Consider the following 20,590-nt stretch of genomic DNA (forward strand, 5'->3'; position numbering starts at 1 on the left):
TGTAACTCGATCAATCTTTTCTCCTATAATTTTTATTTAATATTCTGATATTATTTTAATTAACTAGCGAAGACCAAATTACTATAATATCCACACGGTTCTCTCTCATTTTCTATATCTACCATCTTTTCCACCTATCTCATTCTCCTCATTCTCCTCATTTTCTTTCTCATCCTCTTTTTCTCTTCCCAAAAACAAAGAAGAAGAAAAAGAAGAAGAAGACATCTTTTCCACCTCATGGGCTAATGGATTTATGAACTCATTGCTCCCAATGGACCTTGGGCTGCACCCTGCTGGCTTCCTGAGCTCCCTCTTGCCCCCATGGATGACATCTTTGAGGTTGGCTATGGATCTGGAGCAACCAGACCTGCATGGTTTCCTTGTCAATACTTAAAACTAGAGGTAAAAATGATACAAAAAAGACATCTTTATGTTGTTCGAACACTACCCTAAATGCATTCGAACGCACACAACTTTTTCTTCAAGTGACACCTTTAAATATCTTTATGTTGAGTTTTAGGGCATCAAGTATGATGGTTTTGGGAGAGAGAACACTTTATTATATTAGGGAGAGATTGAAGCTTGAGAAACTACTAATTAATTAAAGCTTTGCATAGCCCGTGTAAATATAGTAGATAGCAATCTATTAGGCATGAGAATTGTAAATATAGTAGATAGCAATCTATGCATAGCATAATTGTAGGGATTGGTTCTATATATAAATAAAAAGATATGATTGTATAGGATTCTAATTGTATAGGATCATGAAGATATATTTTGCATTGTCTATATACAGAGAATTACACCCCTCAGGGGATTTGGCGGCTAATAGCTTCTCTGACTTGGTATCAGAGCTTGATCCCATCTCCTTCACCATGACTTCTTCCGATCTCACTTCCAACACCGCCGGCATCCTGGTCTCCTCCCCAAGCGCCTCCATCATGACCACTACTTCTTCTTCTTTCGCCAACGCCATTACTTGTAGGCTAACCCGCACCAATTTCCTCCTATGGAAGGCCCAAGTAGTCCCCATCCTTCGGGGCATCCAGCTCTTTGGCTATCTCGATGGCACCACTCCCATGCCGCCAGCCACGGTGACCAAAGGGACTGGCGATGCCGCCAGGCAGGCCTACGTCAATTGGATCATCCAAGATCAGGCGATCATGGGTGGCCTCCTGTCCTCCATGACTGAGGACGTGCTGCCTCAACTCACGCGCGCCGGCACCTCTGCCGAAGTGTGGACGACGCTCCACACAATGTTCTCCGCCCAACATCACGGGAACGCCATCCAGATCCGCACCCAGCTTTCCACGACGAAGAAGCTCGACATGAGTGCGTCTGAATACTTCCAGAAGATTACAACCCTTGCCGACACCACGGCAAACATCGGGCAGCCCATGTCTGATGAAGAAGTGATCGGTTACATCTTCGCTGGCTTGGTGCGGGCCACGGCGATCTCGTCACTGCCATTACCGTCCTGAGCAATCAGTGAGCAGTGACTCTCTCGGAGCTGTACTCCTACATGCTTGCGCATGAAGCTCATGCTGCCATGACGAGTGGCATGGGGGAATTTTCTTCGTCCGCCAACAATGCCATGCGCCAGAACTCCTCCAACGCCCCGTAACAACAACAACAACAACTACCACAACAACTTCAGGAACAATCGTGGTGGCTACCGCAGCGGCGGTGGTAGTGGCCGGGGTGGACGTGGGCGCGGCCGTGGCAGGAACAATGGCCCTCGCTGCCAGGTGTGCGGCATCTACGGCCATATAGCCTTGAACTATCGTAACAGATTCAACCATGCGTACCAGCCGGAGGAGTACCACGGCGGCAATAGCGCCACGACTGGAGGAGGCTACAATGTTGACACGAACTGGTATATTAACACCGGTGCAACGGATCACCTGACGAGTGATCTTGATCGGCTAACCATTCAGGAACGCTACCATGGCAAGGATCAGGTTCAAGTGGCCAACGGAGCAGGTTTGCATATTTCACATATTGGTCATTCTATAATTTCCGACTTAGATCATTCTCTTGCTCTTAAAAATATTCTTCATGTCCCTAACATAAATAAACATATTCTTTCTGCACACAAACTTGTTTATGATAATAATGCTTTCATTGAATTTCATGACGATGCTTTCTTTATTAAGGACAAGGCCACGAAGAAAACGCTTCTATTTGGTAGAAGCAAAGGGGGTCTCTACCCAGTGTCGTTTGGTCGCTCAACATCCACCACTCCTCATCATGCTTCGTCCGGTGTCAAGGTGTCATCCTCTTAGTGGCATCAACGTCTTGGGCATCCTACTGCATCCATTGCTAGGTCTATCTTGAAATCCAATAATTTAGATTGTTCCTTTGAACAAGAGTCCTCAGTTTGTGATGCATGCCAACGTGCAAAGAGTCATCAACTTCCTTATAATATATCTGTTCGTGTCACCACCTCTCCTCTTGAACTTATCCACTCCGATGTGTGGGGACCTGCTCAAGCTTCTATTGGAGGTTTCAAGTACTATGTAAGTTTCTTGGATGATTATAGTTGCTACACTTGGATTTATCTCATTAAGCATAAATTGAATGTTGAGCAAATCTTTCATATTTTTCAAAATCATGTTGAGCGCTTCTTGAATTCCAAAATTTGCATTGTTCAATCCGATTGGGGAGGGGAGTACCACTGTCTCCATAAGTATTTCCAGTGTTGTGGTATTTCTCACCGTGTGTCATGCCCCCATACCTCACAACAAAACAGTGTAGCCGGAAGGAAGCACTGACACATTGTTGAAACCAGCCTTGCTTTATTAGCGCATTCCTCTCTTCCTCTTAGATTTTGGGATGAAGCCTTCTTGACCGCATGCTACTTAATTAATCGTATGTCAAGCCGTACCATCAATTATTCTCCCCCTATTACATGTCTTCTCAACATTACGCCAGATTATACCTTTCTTCGCACTTTCGGTTGTGCATGTTGGCCTAGCCTTCGGAAATATAATTCTCATAAGTTGCAATTTCGTTCCAAACTATGTGTCTTCTTGGGGTATAGTTCCATGCATAAGGGATATAAGTGTCTTGACAAAAGTACTGGCCCGGTGTATATCTCGCGAGATGTTGTCTTTGATGAATCCCTTTTCCCTTTTTCTACTCCTTCTCGGTTGACCATCCCTTCTTCTAATGCTGTTTGTTTCCTTTAGTCTGAGCCGGCAATTATGAATGATCATATGCGAAATTATGACTTATCGCTCTTGTTGTCTAACACGTCTGATGCAGCTGCAGTTGCACCGCGTCCCGTGCCTCCGATAGACGATCAGCATGTCTGCATGATCGACGTCCTAGGTGCATGCAGTCCTGAGCATGCTACTTCGACTCCTGGCCCAGGAAATCCTCGGTAGCAGCAGCCACTCAGTGCGGCAACCTCAGCACCTGCTCCTGGGTCAGACTTGGCCCAAGTTCCTGCTACGCCTGAGCCTAATGCACATTCGTTGGGCCACACAGCAGGCGACGCCAATATCGAGCTTGCACCAGATGCTGCTCCCGCTAATGCTCCACCCGTGCATCAGATGATTACTCGCCTCCGTGCCAACAAGATCTTCCCTAAGAAATTCATAGATGGCACTGTTCGGTACACTCCAAATTGCCGTGCTTTCTTTGCTGAGCCTACATCTCATCGACTTGCTCTTTCAAATCCAGCTTGGCGCTCCGCTATGGAGGACGAGTTTGCTGCTCTTTAGAAGAATTGTACCTGGACACTTGTACCACATCCACCGGGCATCAATGTTGTTGGTAGTAAGTGGGTATTCAAGCTTAAACAACGTTCGGATGGTTCCATTGATAAACATAAGGCGCGTCTGGTTGCTTAGGGGTTTACACAGCAATATGGTGTCGATTATTAAGATACTTTCAGCCCTGTTGTTAAGCCAGCCATTGTTCGTTTGATCCTTGCTTTGGCTGTCTGCAAGGGATGGCATCTTTGCCAAATTGAGGTAGGTAATGCCTTCCTTCATAGTTTTTTTGGATGAGGATGTTTATATGCAGCAGCCACCGGGTTTTGAAGATTCTTAGCATCCATCCTATGTGTGCAAATTACATAAAGCCCTTTATGGTCTGAAACAGTCGCCTCGTGCTTGGTTTTCTCGCCTCAGCAAACGTTTGCATCAGCTTGGGTTTCAATCCTCCAAGGCAGATACTTCCCTCTTTCTGTTTCGCCATGGGGACATCACCATCTATATGCTTGTGTACGTGGATGACATTGTTATTGCTGGTTCTTCCCAGAAGGTTGTTGATCATTTGCTGCGCGCCCTGTCTTCCTTTTTTCAGATCAAAGATCTTGGTCGGTTGCACTATTTTCTGAGGATTTAAGTCATCTACAATTCAGGGGGAATCACCTTGATGTAGCACAAGTATGCCTCCGACCTTCTTCACCGAGCTCACATGGAGAATTGTAAGAGCGTCTCAACCCCCATGTCTGTTATGGACAAACTTGCACGCGACTGTGGTACAGCTCTTGGTGATGATGATGTTTTCAATTATCGAAGCATAGTTGGGGGATTGCAATATCTTACGTTAACAAGGCCAGACATTTCTTTTGTTGTAAATAAGGTTTGCCAATATCTTTCCAAATCCATTGATGTGCATTGGGAGGCAGTCAAACGTATCTTAAGATACATCAAGGCACCACTGCTACGGGACTCAGCATTCGGCGTTCCAGCTCCACCCTCCTGAGTGTGTTCACAGACGCTGATTGGGCTGGTTGTGTAGATGACCGCAAGTCTACGGGAGACTTTGCAGTATTTTTGGGCCCTAACCTAATCTCATGGAGTTCTCGCAAACAACCCATAGTGTTTCGGTCTAGCACTGAAGCTGAATACAAGGCCTTGGCGAATGGCACAGCTGAAGCAACATGGGTACAACCTTTGCTAACAGAATTGGGCATATGCCAGCTGCGACCTCCAGTCTTATGGTGCAATAATCTTAGAGCTACCTATCTAACAGCCAATCCGATTTTTCATGCACGGACAAAGCATATAGAGGTGGATTTCCACTTCGTCGGGGAGAAGGTTGCATTGGGTGCACTTGATGTCCGCTTTGTATCGTCTGATGACTAGGTAGCAAATGGTTTCACCAAACCAGCTATGCGCTACATGCTTGATCGTCTACGATGCAATCTGAACCTTGTTACGGTTAAGATTGAGGGGGAATGTAAATATAGTAGATAACAATCTATTAGGCATGAGAATTGTAAATATAGTAGATAGCGATTTATGCATAGCATAATTGTTGGGATTGGTTTTATATATAGATAAAAGGATCTGATTGTATAGGATTCTGATTGTATAGGATCATGAAGATATATTCTGCATTGTCTATATAAAGAGAATTACACCCCTCAGGGGATTTGGCGGCTAATAGCTTCTCTGACTGCCCGAAGATATAGGTAATTTGCTTCTCTCTGTGTATTCTTTGTGGTCACTTGAGTGCTTACTTTTTCTCTACCGTTAGCATCTTGATTCTTTAATATTTTTCGTTTATGATCGAAAATGACATGGCTTCCTCTTCCTTAAACTAATAGACCACTTCAAATTTGACAGGTTTTGCGGGAATTATTTCACTTTTGTGCCTTTTTATTGCTGGAATTATTTCACTTTGGTGCCTTTTTATTGCTGGAATTCTTTCACTTTAGTAGCATGCCAGAGGTTTTTGACTGTTTAAAATTTGGTTTTCTATCAAAGACTACTTTTAAGTCATTGGTTGTTTATAAGACCATTCTCAGTCGTCAATCTATCTCTGGTGCAATCGCTTGCAATAATATATAATCATACACATGCATTATACAATGAATTAAACGTCCATCAACGATAAAATAATCAATTCACTAGAGAGAAATTATAAAATTATTAAAGGACTCAAAAAACAAAGATCCTCCCTCATGGAAACTCTGTAAGTTTGAGGCTTATACCCAGTTATTGCAAATCAAGAAACTCGTATAAAAATAAGAGTCATGTTACAAGCCATTTCAATTCCCCTGGCTTCTGAAACAACAACAAGATATAGTTCCATAAAATTATCTTCCTTTTTTTTTAATAAACAAAAACACTAAAGTAATGCTATCAGAAAGATGACCATAAAAAGTCCATGGACTATTTAGTTGTTGTGTAAAATACTCAAATAGGTGAGGAAAGCGGAAGCAAAAGCCTTCACCCTCAAATAAATCCAAATAGAATAGCAATAATTTTGGGGCAAACCAAATATTAGCAAAGCTAATATTAATATCAACGTGAGAACTCCAAATACAAGATGTTAGTTGTAGAACTTCAAATGCCCAAGGTAATTACAAATATGAACACCAAATATATGCAAACCATGAAGAAAAAAGAGGGAGAGACACGATTTACGTGGTTTGACGATGTGTCTACGTCCACGGGGGGAGCAATCTTCAATTCACTATACAAATCTTCAAATACAAAGAGTTTACAACTTTAATCTCACTCTAAACAATAATGGCTCTCCCTTACAAATTTTTCTCTCATGCAAAATGCTCACACAAAACCCTAAAACTCAACATTTCTATCTATAGGCTGGTTCAGATTGGGTTTTTCTGCGTCGCGTTCGAACGCCCTTGGGAGCGCGTTCGAACGCTCGCGAGGTGCATTCGAACGTGCCCAGTGCAAATGTAGACTGGCGTTCGAATGGGGCTTTGGCGTTCGAACGCCTGCAGAAACAGCTACTCTCGGGTTGGCTCGCGTGTGAACGCGTTTGGGCCGTTCGAATGCCTGCATCACCCAGTCTCTGTCTGAAAACTGCGTTTGAACGCCCCTAGGGCCCGTTCGAACGCACTGGCACACTAAGCCTGCAAAATGCTGAAATCTGAATTTGAGCTAAATTCCAACATTAGTATCCTTGCAAAGATACGTCTTCCCATGTTGAGATCTACTTGCCAATGTACCCAACTCCTGGCAAACGAAAGAACAGGGGATTTGAACAATCCTGTCCATCCTACTCTGCTCTTGACTGTTATTGCAACTGTGCATATATACGTCAAATTAGGCGTGTCGAACAAAAATAAGGTAGAAGTGGTAACAACAACAACAACAAGAACAACAACGCCAAAGGAATTGCTAATCGGATCCAGCACCAGATATACGGCTAATCCAAATGCTGCAACCATACTTCTGGTTGCCCACATCAATAAAGCTTGAGACTCAACAACATAGTATACCTTCTTAACCCCGACCCACCAAAAGCTTTTTTTTTATCCAGCATGTGGATAACATGGGAGCAAATAAATGCTAAGGTGTCTGCAACTACCAGCTCTGTAAACCCCGGGCATGGTGGAAGCTGCAGCAAATGTTTCAGTAGGAATAACTACTGAGGTGATAACTATGCTTTGGTTCATGTATGCATGTTTCTTTGATTCCTTCTCTAAATCTGTCCTATCCATCCGACGAGGACTTGCAAGAGCTCCGGTCTGTACCGAGCACCAACAAAAACACCCACCCATATCATAATCTCATAGAGCTTACAGATCGTCCTCTGTTTCTAGAAGTGTTTTGGGGACCTTAATACATTTTTCGCACAGAGAGAAGAGGGTAGGTATTAAGGAATTCCTTTGAACCTGAAATAAGATTCCTTTCTTTGATTCCATTCATGTTAGTTGTTGTATTGATGAGTGTTAACACGGTTCTTTTTTTCTGAATAAAATGGAACTGTATGCACCGAAATAGACATGTAAGAAGGATGGTGCTAAGTTTATACTCCACAAAATTTTAAGTTCCGTAATCTCTGTCAGCTGTCGCAGAAAGTGGGTTTTCAGAGTGATCTTATAGCTAATACATAAATTTTCGATCAACATCATAATTGTAACTTATACTACTTATCAAATCCAAGATTCATTGCCTGCTACTTAAATGAAAATCTCACCAATCTATTGAGTACAAATTCAAAAGTTCAGATTATTAGGCTTACCAGATAATACTTGAGATCATAGTCAGACCCAACAATGGAGAGATCTAGAGGTGTTGGGCCCTCCTTGTTCATAATACTTGAATGTACTTTGCTTGCTGTTCCGCATCAGTAAACTAACAATCCCTTGTTCTTACACTACTTACTGTCAGATGTAGAGAAGTATTCCGGTCACAAGCTCTGGCCTTTCACACACATACCAGACTACTTCCTTTCTTTTGTGTTCGGCAGCAGTATGAAGTAAATTTCTTCCTTTGTTATCAACAAAGTAACTTACTTATCTGAATCAGGAAATTGGCTGAGAAGCTTAGCAATTAAACTAAATCTGCCCCTGATGGCGGCAACATGCACAGGATATTAACCACCTGAGTCTGCGATGTATGCCAGAGAAGTGTCTTTGAAATTAAATTATTTTAATTGGAATACACGGTCCACTATTTTATATCTGAAATTAGTTATATAGAGTAGGTGTATTATAAACTAGAAAGTAGTATGATACGTACATGTAAATTGAGAAAACACTACTATTCTAAGAAAATTATCATCTATATAAATATAGTCATATTACAAGCCATTGTAAGAGTTCATCAGTTTGCTTAAAACAACTATGTATATATTGTTCCATAAAATAATTTTTAATTAAAGTAATGGTAACAGAAAGATGGAGATATAAATGAACGAAGCACCTAAAAATTGTGGGATTTGGTACTTGAACCAAGACCAGACAAGGCGACGCACTTGGGATTTGAACAATCCTGTCCATCCCACTCTGCTCTTCATTGTTATTGCAAGTTTACATAGGGGGATCATATGAGTGTGGAGCAAAAGTTCTGAGGTAGAGGCGATCACACAGACAGCAATGCCAAAGGAATTGCTAACCGGAGCGAGCACCACATATATAGCTAATGCAAATGCTGCTACCAAAATTCTGGTTGCCATCCCCAACAAAGCAATAGAAAAAGCAACATAGTAGCGGCGTAGGCTGAGAGACGTCAACTCGGCTCCATTGAAAGTGCTAAAATATGTGGATAATACGGAGAAAATAAACGCAAAGGTGTCTGCAATAACAAACGCCTTGAAGGTGTATCTCCTTCCAAGAGTTGGTGTGCCATCAGTGTTGTAACCCCCAGGCAAGGTGAAAACTGCACCAAATGCCACAGTAGCAATTACTACTGTGGAGATTGCGAAGCTTTGGGACAAGGACGCATGTTTCTTTGATTCCTTCTCTAAATCCTCTGGGCCGAAGTCCTTGCCTACAACGTGGTCCATCCGACGAGGACTGAAACGAGCTCCATTCCATTGCAAGCACATTAGAATCCAATGTGCTGGATTCTAGAGACAAAAAATAAACAAGAGAGAGAGAGAGAGAGAGAGAGTAAGATATTAAAGGTTAAAGATAATTAGGACAAGTATAGTTACAGGTTATCTCTAGTACCATCTTTCACCCAACTTTTAAAAAGTGTTGCTACAGGTGATCTCTAGGGGATGAACCATAACATATATTAGTGATCGAAATTAACGAATGAGTAGTAGCGAAAGAGGCTTACTGTAACATAAGTGAGACCATCTTCAACCCCAATAATGGAAAGATCTAGAGGTGTTAGGCCCTCATTGTTCATGATATTTAAACAGACTCTCTTGTTTCGGATCAGTAGACTAACGATATCTTGATCTCCGTTTCTTACTGCCAGATGTAGAGGTGTATTCCCTTCATAATCTCTAGCATTCATCAATTTCACGAGCTCTGACCTTTCGCAGATATACCGGACTATCGCCGTGCTTTTGTGTTCGACAGCAGTATGAAGCAAATTCCTTTCTTTGTTATCGAGTAACTCATCCAAATCTGGACACTGTTTGATGAACGCACTAATTACACCAACTCTACCCATGGTAGCAGCAACATGCACAGGAAATAAGCCATCTAAGTCTGAGATATATGCCAGGCAAGTGTCGTGTTCTAGTAGTAGTTTAACCATTTTATCATTTTTAGCTGACGCTGCATAGTGAAGAGGAGTGCTTCCTGATTCGTCAGAAATTTTTGCAAGTATTTGGTTCCACTTCAGAAGTTCATTGGCAGTTTCTGTAGATGAAGTTTACATATATGCTATCAGAGAATGAAGAGTATTATAGACAATTTAATTACATAGTCAAGAGTGCATACAGCCGCCTCTCATAACTACTTTCTTTTTTCACTCTCTTAGTTGATTTGAAGATTCCTACCTTTGCCAAGTGAATAGTAACTCCAAGCTTCCAAGTATTACGTATGTGCAAATGTGTATGCATATTCAGATTATCCATCTGATGCTACATTACTTACAGAGCATAAAACTACTAAACTTGTATTTCTGTTAGCCACGGGATGCTGCGGGTTTTCTTAAAACTGAATTGAGAAAATAAACGTTCAGGTTCAGTACCTGAATTTTGGAGGAAGGTAGCAGCATGCAAAGCAGTTTGTCCATTTGGCCCGGCATAAGATATCGGGAATGGTGCTTTGCTTGTAAAATAGTGTAGAATTCGGAGAAAAGCAAGAGACTCTGCCATGGTGGCCAAATAAGACGGAGATATACCTGCGTGGTCCACCATATCCGCCAGTCCGGGATCAGCCGACATTAACTCCACTGCAACGTCTACGTGCCCATTTTGGGCTGCCTCATGTAGTGCAGTCCTCCCATCACGATTCCTTGCTCTCAGCGCCGTGTCTACTCCAATTCCATTGGAATCACGGGTGAAAGAAAGGATGGAGGAAACTACTTGGTGATGCCCAGCACTTGCGGCGCAGTGCAGCGGCGTCTCGAGCATCACATTGCGAGCCACCACGAGGGACCTTTCTCTTTGGCAGATCAATTGGGCAAACTCCAAGTGTCCATGGGTAGCGGCGATATGGAGGGCTGTGTTGCCCCCTAAGGTAACTCCTCGGAGGATGCTGGCTTCAGATGGGTCGTCTTGTGCTGAAAGAATATCGCCGTTGTTAGGAACTGCAATGGCTAATTCAGCTGTTGCTATTGATGGCAGTAGTCTCTCTAAGAGACTCTTATCCCCTGTTCTTGCTGCTCTGAGCAACTTAGGATCCATGGGGATCCGTTGAGGACCTTGGATGTCACTCCTTTCCATATGATCAGGGCCGAATCGGCACGAGAAGATATAGATTCTAGCTGGATCAGAGTTACATACTTACTTTTAAGGTACCGAGAGTAAATTAATATCAGAGTCAACTGTAATTTACCAATAGTTTGGTAGGTATGATGTCAATTTTTTTGACTGTTCTTTCCATAAAGTCTGCTTTTAGTCATTGGCTGTTCTTTCCACAATTGCGCGGTCAATCAATTAGAAGCATATTCTGTTTGAAATGCAGAGCGAGGTTATATCCCAGGGAGGTTTGAATCATAAAGAATACATCAAAACACAACAACCCAACCTTAAGTCCAAATTATCTGGGTTCATAAACTTGGTTGTAGAACAGTTATTTTTTAATTTTTTTTACTGGTGGTAGAATGTTGTCCAATTGATAAATAGCAATATGATAGGGTTAACAATAAAGAAGAGCAATTGTTCAGTAGCCGTGTGTTCAGTAGTCTATATATATTTCTCCCTTATATTATTTTCTTGTGAATAATCCGATGGGATATTTGTAGATATAACTCAAATCGGACGAATAATGTAAAACCTTATTCTGATTGTGTGGTCAATTTTGTTTCCCCATTTGTTCTTTTCCACTCGCACGATTTTCCCAACATAACCAGCTTCTTATATACTATTTTCATCAAAATGAAAGGTGGTGAGAGTATGTATCCTTAATTTAGATGACATATTGCCTTAATGGTTGGGAGATGCATTTCTCTTGGTGACTATACTTGTGTTAGTTGTTTAGGATTAGGAAGAGATATGAGCCATTACATTTTAATCGATTGGTTATGAATTATGCATAACATTGTAACGTCCTGAAAAAATAAAAATTGAGTATCCTAAGGCGTGCATGTGCGGAACACGTGCGTCCCTTTCTCCCCTCGCTCTCTTCTCTCCTTTTCTCCTTCTTTCTCTTTCTCTCCAGCAACTCCTCTTCTTCCCTTTTTGGTTTTAGTTTCATTGATGCATCGCCAGAGGATCCCAACCTCATGGATCGGCTCGCCGAAGCATCCTCTTCAATCAGGTAAGTTTAATATTAGTTTAATTGGGTAATTAGTGTTTTTCCTTTTCATCTCGGTTTTGCCGAAAACTTTGCTTACCAGCAGCCTTGTGCCTCGCCACGCTGGGCCCGTTACCTTTCCCTCGCCCGTCCCTATGCTGATGGTGCCCTTTGTGGGCCATCTTGTGCCCCGGTGAAGGCTACACATTATAGCCTCCCCTTAGTGGTTTCCGAGTTGATTGCTAGCCATCCCTGCCGGCATCGCTCTTCCCTAACCGGTGGAAAAGCTTTCCCTCCTCGTGTGGATGCACTCGGTGCCCTTGTGGCCGGAGACATCGACAGCCTCTCACCTTGGCTATCGGCTTTGGTGAAGGTGGTTCTCATCACCAACCGCCTCTGGCGGGTGGACTCCCCCTCGGCTAGCTTTTGCTTGTTGGTGGCCGAGATCAACCCCCACCCCCCCTCCCCCATCGATTAGGTTCTTGCTTGTTTGCAGCTATTGTTTAGCTTTCCCACCAGTCAAGTTGGCATTGTGCTTTCCTCCTTTGATAGGGCATTGGTCAGCATGATAGCCCCAACTACTGGTAATGACCGTCGGCAGCCATCCCTCCTTCTTTCCTTCCTTCCTCCTTTGGGTCGAGGTGAGGAAGGTTGGAGAGGTGGAGTGTGTCTGAAATTGAGAATTGATCTTCAACGGCCTCCAAACGATGATCTCAAGATGATGATCGATCTTTATCTAGGGTTAGATTAAAATTCTTTTTTATATATATCTCTTAGAAATAAGGTAAATATTTCTTAGAGATAAGACAAAAAGATTTTACAAAGTAGTATATTTTTTAGCGACTTGTAGGTGCTCTCGATTGCTATGCTCGAATGACAAAGTGGACAGTTAAATTGAGAGTGGTCATTATTGTGCTCTTGCATTTTTTGTTTTCATACTACTCCGGTCGTCATAAAATCTTTTTTAATATTTTGATTTTAAGTTAATTTTCTACTTTAATATTCTTAATCAAACATGTCATAGTATGTGTATATTCTCATATATAAAATCTAGACACATTACATGAATAAAAATATATTTTAAAATATAATTTGCTAATTATATAAGTAAAACTAAAATCTTACGTAATATTATAAAATACAATCAACCATATAATCGATCTATTTCTCTAGATATAATATCTAAATAAATATGTATAAATCTTTAAATATAAACCAAACGAACCTCTTATATTTTATGTAGCGAAAATGCTAGCACAAAGATTATGGCATAAATAAAAAAAGTAAGTAGTATCCAGATAGATACTACTCGTCCTGCGACGATGACCGAACTCCTTACATGTCCTCTGCTGTTGATTGTTTGGAACAGTCGATATGCATGCATCGCATAAGGAGCGCCGAGAAAAAGTGCGACGATCGAAGTAAACGCACTGGCAGCAAGGCCAATATAACGGTTAAACGGAGCCAGCGCCAGATATATACCTGATGCAAATGCTGCCACCAAGCTTTCGGTTGCCAACACCACCAATACGTATACCTGATGCAAATGCTGCCACCAAGCTTTCGGTTGCCAACACCACCAATACGTAAGAGAGAGCAAGAAAGGAATTGCGTGACCCGGGATGCGTCATCTCTGTCCCACCATGAATGTTCAAAAAAGTGGAGAATAATGATAAAATAAATGCTAAGGCATCTGCGATAACGTGTGCTTTGAAGGTGTATCTCCATGCTAGAGTTGGTGTGCCATCATCGCTGAAACCCCCGGGCAAGGTGAAAGCTCCGGCAAATGTCACCGTAGCGATTAGTACTGAGGTGATAATTAAGCTTTGGCTCAATTGCTGAGATTTCCTTGATTCCTTCTCTGAATCCATTTTGGGCGTAGAGTGGTCCACCGAAGAACTTGCCCGAGCTCCAATCCCTTTCAAGCACCAAAGAATCCAATTTGATGGATTCTAAGAAAAAGAAAAATAGAGAGTAAACTATTATCAGAAAGCAAAAGAAGAATTAGGATAATTATATTTAGCAGCACTAGGGCACTAGGTAATGTGATTTGTTACATTTTGCATGATATAATTTCATCCTGCCTACTTCGGACTTCATTGTTTTTATTTTACTACAATACTACTTATCAAAGTCAAGATTGACAGCACAAGAGGCATTCAAATGCCATGGACAAATTTGTATGCTTTAGAGAAAAACTCTCGCATAACCGTTTGAATGCCAATAGCTTCTTCTATTCCTCAGACAAATACGTTCGAATGCTATTAGGGTCATCGACTATACCTTGAGAAAAATGCTCGAACACAAAGTAGGGCTATTCGAACACCACAAGTTGCTGCTGTCCCTCGGTAGGACTACCTTTCTTATTGAGAACATATCTTGTAGAGCCTCAACTACGGGAATGATTTCCTCAGTGAGGGTGGAAGAAATTTGGGTGGTACATTTACCATCGAATTTGTTGTATTTAGTTAGTATATCGTAGAACCCAAAAAATGACAAATCGTAACATATATTAAAGATTGAAAGGAATAAGCACTATGATAGAGGCTTACCATAAAAAAATTGAGGCCGCATTCAACCCCAATGATTGAAAGATCTAGAGGTGTTAGGCCTTCCTTGTTCCTGGTATTTAAATTCACTGTCTTGTTCCGGATCAGTAAACTAACGATCCCTTGTTCTCCTTTCCTTACTGCCAGATGTAGAGGTGTATTCCCTTCATAATCCTTATGATTCATCAATGTCGTAAGCTCTGACCTTTTGCATACATACCGGACTATCTCTATCCTTTTGTGTTCCACAGCAGTATGAAGTAAATTCCATCCTTTGTTATCAAGTAGCTCATCTGAATCAGGACAGTGTTCAAGGAGCTTATCAATTACGCTAACTTTGCCTGTGATAGCAGCAATATGCACAGGAAATAAGCCAAATAAGTCTGCGATGTATGCCAAAGAAATGTCGTGTTTCAGTAGTAGTCCAACAATTTCATCGTTTCCAACTAATGCTGCATGGTGAAAAGGAGTCCTTCCAGAATTATCAGCACGTTTTGCAAGCATTGGGTTCCACTCCAGAAGTTCTTTGGCGATTTCTGTCATTTAAGTTGACAAATATTCTATCAGATAATGAAGACCACTAAATATAATTTTAATTACATAGTCATGACTTCATATAGCCTCTCCTCCTCCTTTTTCACTATCCTAGTTGATCTGAAAGTTTCCTCCCTTTGCCAACTGAATGAATACTAACTGCCTTTTATCCAAGCTTCCAATTAAGTATCCCAAGCTATAGATTTGTACAGAAATGTTTGGATATTCAGATTATCAGTTTGATGGTAGGTTAATTTGGAAATTCACTAGGTAACACAATTTACATCATATGCCGTGAGGAGATAGCTCGCTAATCTTAAGGAGCTTACAATACTGACCAACAACTTGAACAGTTTGCAACTGTGTAAATTTAAAATTGTAGAATTAAAGATAAGGCACAAATTAGATTAGCAGTAGAAACTAATGCCATATCAGCCTTGTATCTTATTTAACTTGATATTCTTTAAGGAAAAAAAGAACATAATTTACACCCATATGTTGGGGCAAAAATTTAAAAAATGCCCCCTGAATTTTTTGTTATGCCACGTAATCTTCTTATAGTTCGAACTTACGTGCAATTCATGTTAATTTTGATATGAAAAGACCAAAATATTCTTTATGTTTTGTAACAAAAAATTAGAAAAAATATTATTTTTGTGCAAAAACAATATTTTAGTCTTATGCTTCTTTCATCTCACCCACTTTTACCTTTTTAATATTAAAAGATATTTCAAAAAGAGATATTATAAAAGATAAAGTTGATGGTTAAAAGATTATCTTCACTGTTAGTTTTGTACGAAAACAAAAATATATTGGTTACATATAGATTAAAATTATAAAACGGTTAAATGATATAAGTGAAACTTCAAGGAGACATTTTTGAAATTAGGACTAATCACAAGGCGTTTAAAATGTATATCCCCCTATCTAAAATTAGTTTGTCTTATATCCACAAGAATCAAGAAAAGGGTCGCCACAAGATTTTTCTTGAGAATCCTGCATAATATCCTATGTTTTATACATAACTGATGCGTGTTTACAATATAAACAGCAACGAATAATATGAAGCCATAAATTTCCAAAAGAGAGAGAGAAAAAAAAAGAGTTATGTTGTAGATAAGTAATGCTGCTGAGTTTTAACACAGAATTGAAAAATGAAATGTTCATTACCTGAGTTATTTTGGGTGAAGGCAGCAGCATGCAAAGCCGTTTGTCCATTTGGTCCGGCGTAAGATACAGGGAACGATGATGCAGTTGATGGCGTTGTAGAAGATGATGGAAGGATGGCGCGGAGAAGTGGAAGCGATCCTGCCATGGCGACCCAATAAAGCGGAGATATACCTTCTTCGTCCACCATATTCGCCAGTCCGGGATCAGCTGACATTAACTCCTTTGCAACCTCAACATGGCCATTTCGAGCTGCCTCATGTAACGCAGTCCCCCAATCGCTACTCCTTGCTCTCAGCACCGTCTCTTCTCCGACTCCGTTGTAATCACGGGTGAAAATAATGATAGAGGAAACTATTAGGTGATGCCCTGCCCTTGCAGCGCAGTGCAGCGGCGTCTCGCGCATCACATTGCGAGCCACCAGGAGGGACCTTTCTTTCTTGAAGATCAATTGGGCAAGCTCCAAGTGTCCATGGGTAGCAGCGATATGGAGGGCTGTGTTGCCCCCTATGGTTACTCCAAGGAGGATGCTGGCTCCTCGGTTCTGTGCTGAGAGAGCATCGTCCGGAGGAGCTGATATGGCTATTTTGGTTCTTGCTAGTAGGTTCTCTACGAGACTCGTATCCCCTCTTCTTGCTGCTTTGAGCAACTCAGGATCCATGGGGATTCGGTCACGACCCATTGGATCTGCTTGAGTTTGAGGACACATGTTATGAGATAATGGACGAAGCAGCAGGAGAAGATACATATATAGATTCTATATCAGTAGTTCTTTCTTTGTCAACTGCATGCATTTTTGTCAATAATGCTGAATGTTTTTTTTGTTTTTTGTTAAAAGGGTATTGTAACGGAAACTTCCATTATTCTATTATAGCATGATGATTACTATTGGAAATTTTAGAACAAGAAGACTTTGGGTATCCAATAGCTTGATAGATTCTTCATCAACGAATGCAGACGATTCTACCTTTTTATTAAGTAGGAGGAGTGCGATGGTTTAGTACTCTTGTTTGGTAGTTGCATCTTGATGGAGAGCTTTACCCCTTGACTTGACTCGTTCAATAAGAAGAAAGAAGAACTATTCAATTAGATCTTTTTGATGAGTGTGAATTTGAAATTTCTGTTTTTCTTTGCTAACGTAGAGAATACAATTGGAGTTTGAAAAGGATGGCAATTTGATGGATACTCAATAATTTTGGTTGTTGTTGTTTTAAAACAAATGAAATCATCTTCCGCCATTAGAAAGCTTCATAGAGTCTTCACACACGTTTGACCACTTGCTTATTATACTTTCACGTTGTGAGAAACTTAAAGCTGAAAACGACTAAGGGCTGATAAAGATTTGGGATGAAATAAAAGAAAAAAAACAAGGAGAAATTTTTGGAGAACATATTGAGATATTGTTGTGTAAATACCTAGATGAAGCAAAACCCTTCATCCTCAAACAAATCCAAATGGAATAGCAATAATTTGGGGCAAACCAAATATTAGCAAAGCTAATATCAATATGAGAACTCCAAATACAAGATGCTAGTTGTAGAGAACTTCAAATACCCAAGGTAATCACAAATATGAATACCAAATAAATACAAACCATAAAAAGAAAAGAGGGAGAGACACGGTTTACGTAGTTCGGCGATGTGCCTATATCCACAAGCGGAGCAATCTTCAATCCACTATGCAAATCACCAAATACAAAGAGTTTACAACTCAAATCTCACTCTAAACAATGGTGGCTCTCTCCTACAAAATTTTCTCTCTTGCAAAATGCCCACACAAAACTCTAAAACCTAACATTTCTATTTATAGGGTCGGTTCAAATTGGTGATTTCCACGGCGTGATTCAGGGTTGCGTTCGAACACGCCCAGTATCAATACAACAAAACCAAAGGGGTATTCTAATGCAAGAGAGGCCGTTCGAACACTTGCAGAACAGGCTGCTCTCGAGTTGGTCCACGTTTGAACGCGACTGGGCCGTTCGAACCCCTGCATCATCCAGTCTCTATTTGGGAACTGCATCCGAATGCCCCCTGAGCCCGTTCGAACGCATTGGCACATCAAGCCTGCAAAATGCTGAAATCTAAATTATATATTTGAAAACATACTATTACTTTATCCCTCTAACTTTTGTCACTTTTAAAAAATTGATTACTTTCCCATCAGTGGCTTACTTACGCTCTTTTTGCCACTTGACTCAAGGAATAGGAATCTTCTAATATTTTTTATACTAATTCTGCTTAAAAAAATCCACAATCTTTTAAATAATTATATCTCAAAAATGCACAATGTTCAAATCAATATGTAAAATGTTATTAAAATCTCTAAATAAGTATATTTAAGATATGGATAGAGTCTGTTGCTCCGTTAAGTAACTTCCTGAACGATAGCTTATGATTTAATTAGAACATTGATATAGACATAGTCTACCGTTGACTGGTATCCTATTAATTTGAGACATCTTATTCTCCGTTGAGTGATTCCCTGAACGATGATAGCTTGTAGATTTAATTAGGACACTCCTAAATCTCGTAATGCCAAGAACGACGTGATCTAATCTTGCGTCCATGGTACATCTTGTCTCTCTCCCCTATTACTTGGTGTACTTCAAGAAGCATTTGAACACATTATAATCACCACCACATCATTCATGATTTCTCTGTACATTCACAAGTTCAAGGTCAAACCGCGTTGGACTAACAAGGAGTGACGCATTTGCAAGTAGCTTCCTTCAAAGGTCTTTAAAGGTGGACTGGCACGAGACTAGCTCTGTCCAAATTTACTTTTACTAAAATAAACTTATGCGAATCAAGTTAGATCCGATCACATCAAAAGGAGATTAGATTCAATAGATTGAGTGTAATTATCTTATTTAGTTATTTGGTTTAGTTAGAATCTTAGCAGGTTAGGATTTTATTTAATTAGCTAAAACCAACTCTGGATTTTATTTAATTAGTTAAGACCAACTTTGCGCAGTTTTGAACAAATATTCATAGAATATTCTACACATATCCAAATAATATCAAACCAGTTGGATAAGGTCGCCAACCTCGAGATACAACTTTTATATTCATAACTTCTCCAGATTCGAAATATATGTACGACGAAATGAAATGAAGAGTTAATCCGAGAAGATAAGGAAGACTAGTTTAGTTGATTTGTTAGGGTTTTAACTTAATTATTGATTTGTTAGGATTTGCTTGGAGTTGTTTAACTTAGTTGATGTAGCCTCTATATATATGTGGAGGAAATCCTAGCCTCATCTTCTTTTCTCTTGACTCTAGCCATTGGCGCCCTCTCTCACCGCCCAAGTCTTTGATCGGCCTCTTCCAACCTCTAATCTCCCTCTTCCACAACAACTTCTTCCCCTTCATACCAAGGACCAATCCTAGCATCCATCTAGCTATTGAAGGGCTATCAAGCTATGATCTAAGTTTTGGAACCATTGCAGATCGGATTAGGCCGGTTCGTAACATAAACCCTACTAAATCGGTGTAATTTACTAAAGTCATAATAAAAATACTATATTTTATCTCTAAATAGAAACACTAATTAGCTCAGCGTTTTTGTCTGATCCTAAAATACTAAACTAATTAGCATTTTATATATATTAATTTATTTAACTTAATCTATCAGCAGTTAAAAAAAAATTGTTCGACAATAAAAATGTTAAATTCATTAGTATTTTTAAAAACACTAATTAATTTAGCATTTTAAAAATAGTAATTATTTAATATTTTTATTAGATTTGTAGTGAATTAAATATCATTTAAACACCATGTTTTATATTTGAACTGTCAGAATATTCTATTAAGTAAAAATATTTAAGTTTTAAAATAATTAAAATATCTTTATTTTTAAAATAACTAAAATATCCTTAGTATAACTTGGTTGAAAATATTTTCATAATTTTTTTAGTTTACTTAATTTAACTCAGAGATTTGATTAATTTTAATTAACTAATATAACTCCGAGCATTTTCTACACATATTAACTAAAATATAAGATGTAAATCATAATTTTATTAAAAGATGGGTAATATATGTGAATTTTCCTTGATTTAATTATATAAGTTGGATGTGTTGGTTTCCCTTTTTTTGTCAAGTGGATACTTTTCTGGCTTGTAATATGACAAGTACATGCAAATTGTAAGAAAATGCCATATAAAAAAGAAGAAGAAATAGTCATATTACAAGCCATTTCAAGAGTTCATCTGTCTTCTTAAACAACTATGTATATATAGTTGCATAAAGTTAATTTTAAA

General features: G+C 39.9%; 2 protein-coding genes across 3 annotated transcripts; both read right to left on the reverse strand.

The window, feature by feature from the left end:
* Positions 1-8,506: 8,506 nt before the first annotated feature.
* LOC140759749 (protein ACCELERATED CELL DEATH 6-like) lies at positions 8,507-11,131 on the reverse strand. Of its 2 annotated transcripts, none has more exons than XM_073096392.1 (3): positions 10,371-11,131; positions 9,504-10,036; positions 8,507-9,288 (listed from the first exon to the last, which is right to left on the reverse strand). In XM_073096392.1, exons 1-3 carry the CDS (start codon positions 11,065-11,067, stop codon positions 8,596-8,598), a joined length of 1,923 nt encoding a protein of 640 aa, XP_072952493.1. In that variant the 5' UTR covers positions 11,068-11,131; the 3' UTR covers positions 8,507-8,595. The 2 variants fall into 2 exon arrangements, with proteins under 2 accessions (XP_072952493.1, XP_072952494.1); XM_073096393.1 differs by having other exon boundaries at positions 8,508-9,288; positions 10,524-11,131.
* Positions 11,132-13,290: 2,159 nt separating this feature from the next.
* Positions 13,291-17,046, reverse strand: LOC140759484 (protein ACCELERATED CELL DEATH 6-like). The gene is made up of 3 exons (XM_073096063.1): positions 16,333-17,046; positions 14,632-15,164; positions 13,291-14,031 (listed from the first exon to the last, which is right to left on the reverse strand). The coding sequence occupies exons 1-3, from the start codon at positions 17,036-17,038 to the stop codon at positions 13,534-13,536; spliced, it is 1,737 nt and encodes a 578-aa protein (XP_072952164.1). The 5' UTR covers positions 17,039-17,046; the 3' UTR covers positions 13,291-13,533.
* Positions 17,047-20,590: the final 3,544 nt, after the last annotated feature.

The sequence above is a fragment of the Typha angustifolia genome, chromosome 4, assembly GCF_048772165.1.
Source record: "Typha angustifolia cultivar Huaian chromosome 4, ASM4877216v1, whole genome shotgun sequence".
Lineage (NCBI taxonomy): Eukaryota > Viridiplantae > Streptophyta > Magnoliopsida > Poales > Typhaceae > Typha > Typha angustifolia.

Excerpts from the sequence above, each read along its gene's own strand:
- LOC140759749 (XM_073096392.1), bottom strand. The coding sequence starts at position 11,067 with ATGGAAAGGAGTGACATCCAAGGTCCTCAACGGATCCCCATGGATCCT. Across the intron at positions 10,037-10,370 it reads TACCTTCCTCCAAAATTCAG|AAACTGCCAATGAACTTCTG; the intron begins GTACTGAACCTG and ends CTTCATCTACAG. Across the intron at positions 9,289-9,503 it reads ATGGTCTCACTTATGTTACA|AATCCAGCACATTGGATTCT; the intron begins GTAAGCCTCTTT and ends TTTTGTCTCTAG.
- LOC140759484 (XM_073096063.1), bottom strand. The coding sequence starts at position 17,038 with ATGTGTCCTCAAACTCAAGCAGATCCAATGGGTCGTGACCGAATCCCC. Across the intron at positions 15,165-16,332 it reads CTTCACCCAAAATAACTCAG|AAATCGCCAAAGAACTTCTG; the intron begins GTAATGAACATT and ends CTTAAATGACAG. Across the intron at positions 14,032-14,631 it reads GCGGCCTCAATTTTTTTATG|AATCCATCAAATTGGATTCT; the intron begins GTAAGCCTCTAT and ends TCTTTTTCTTAG.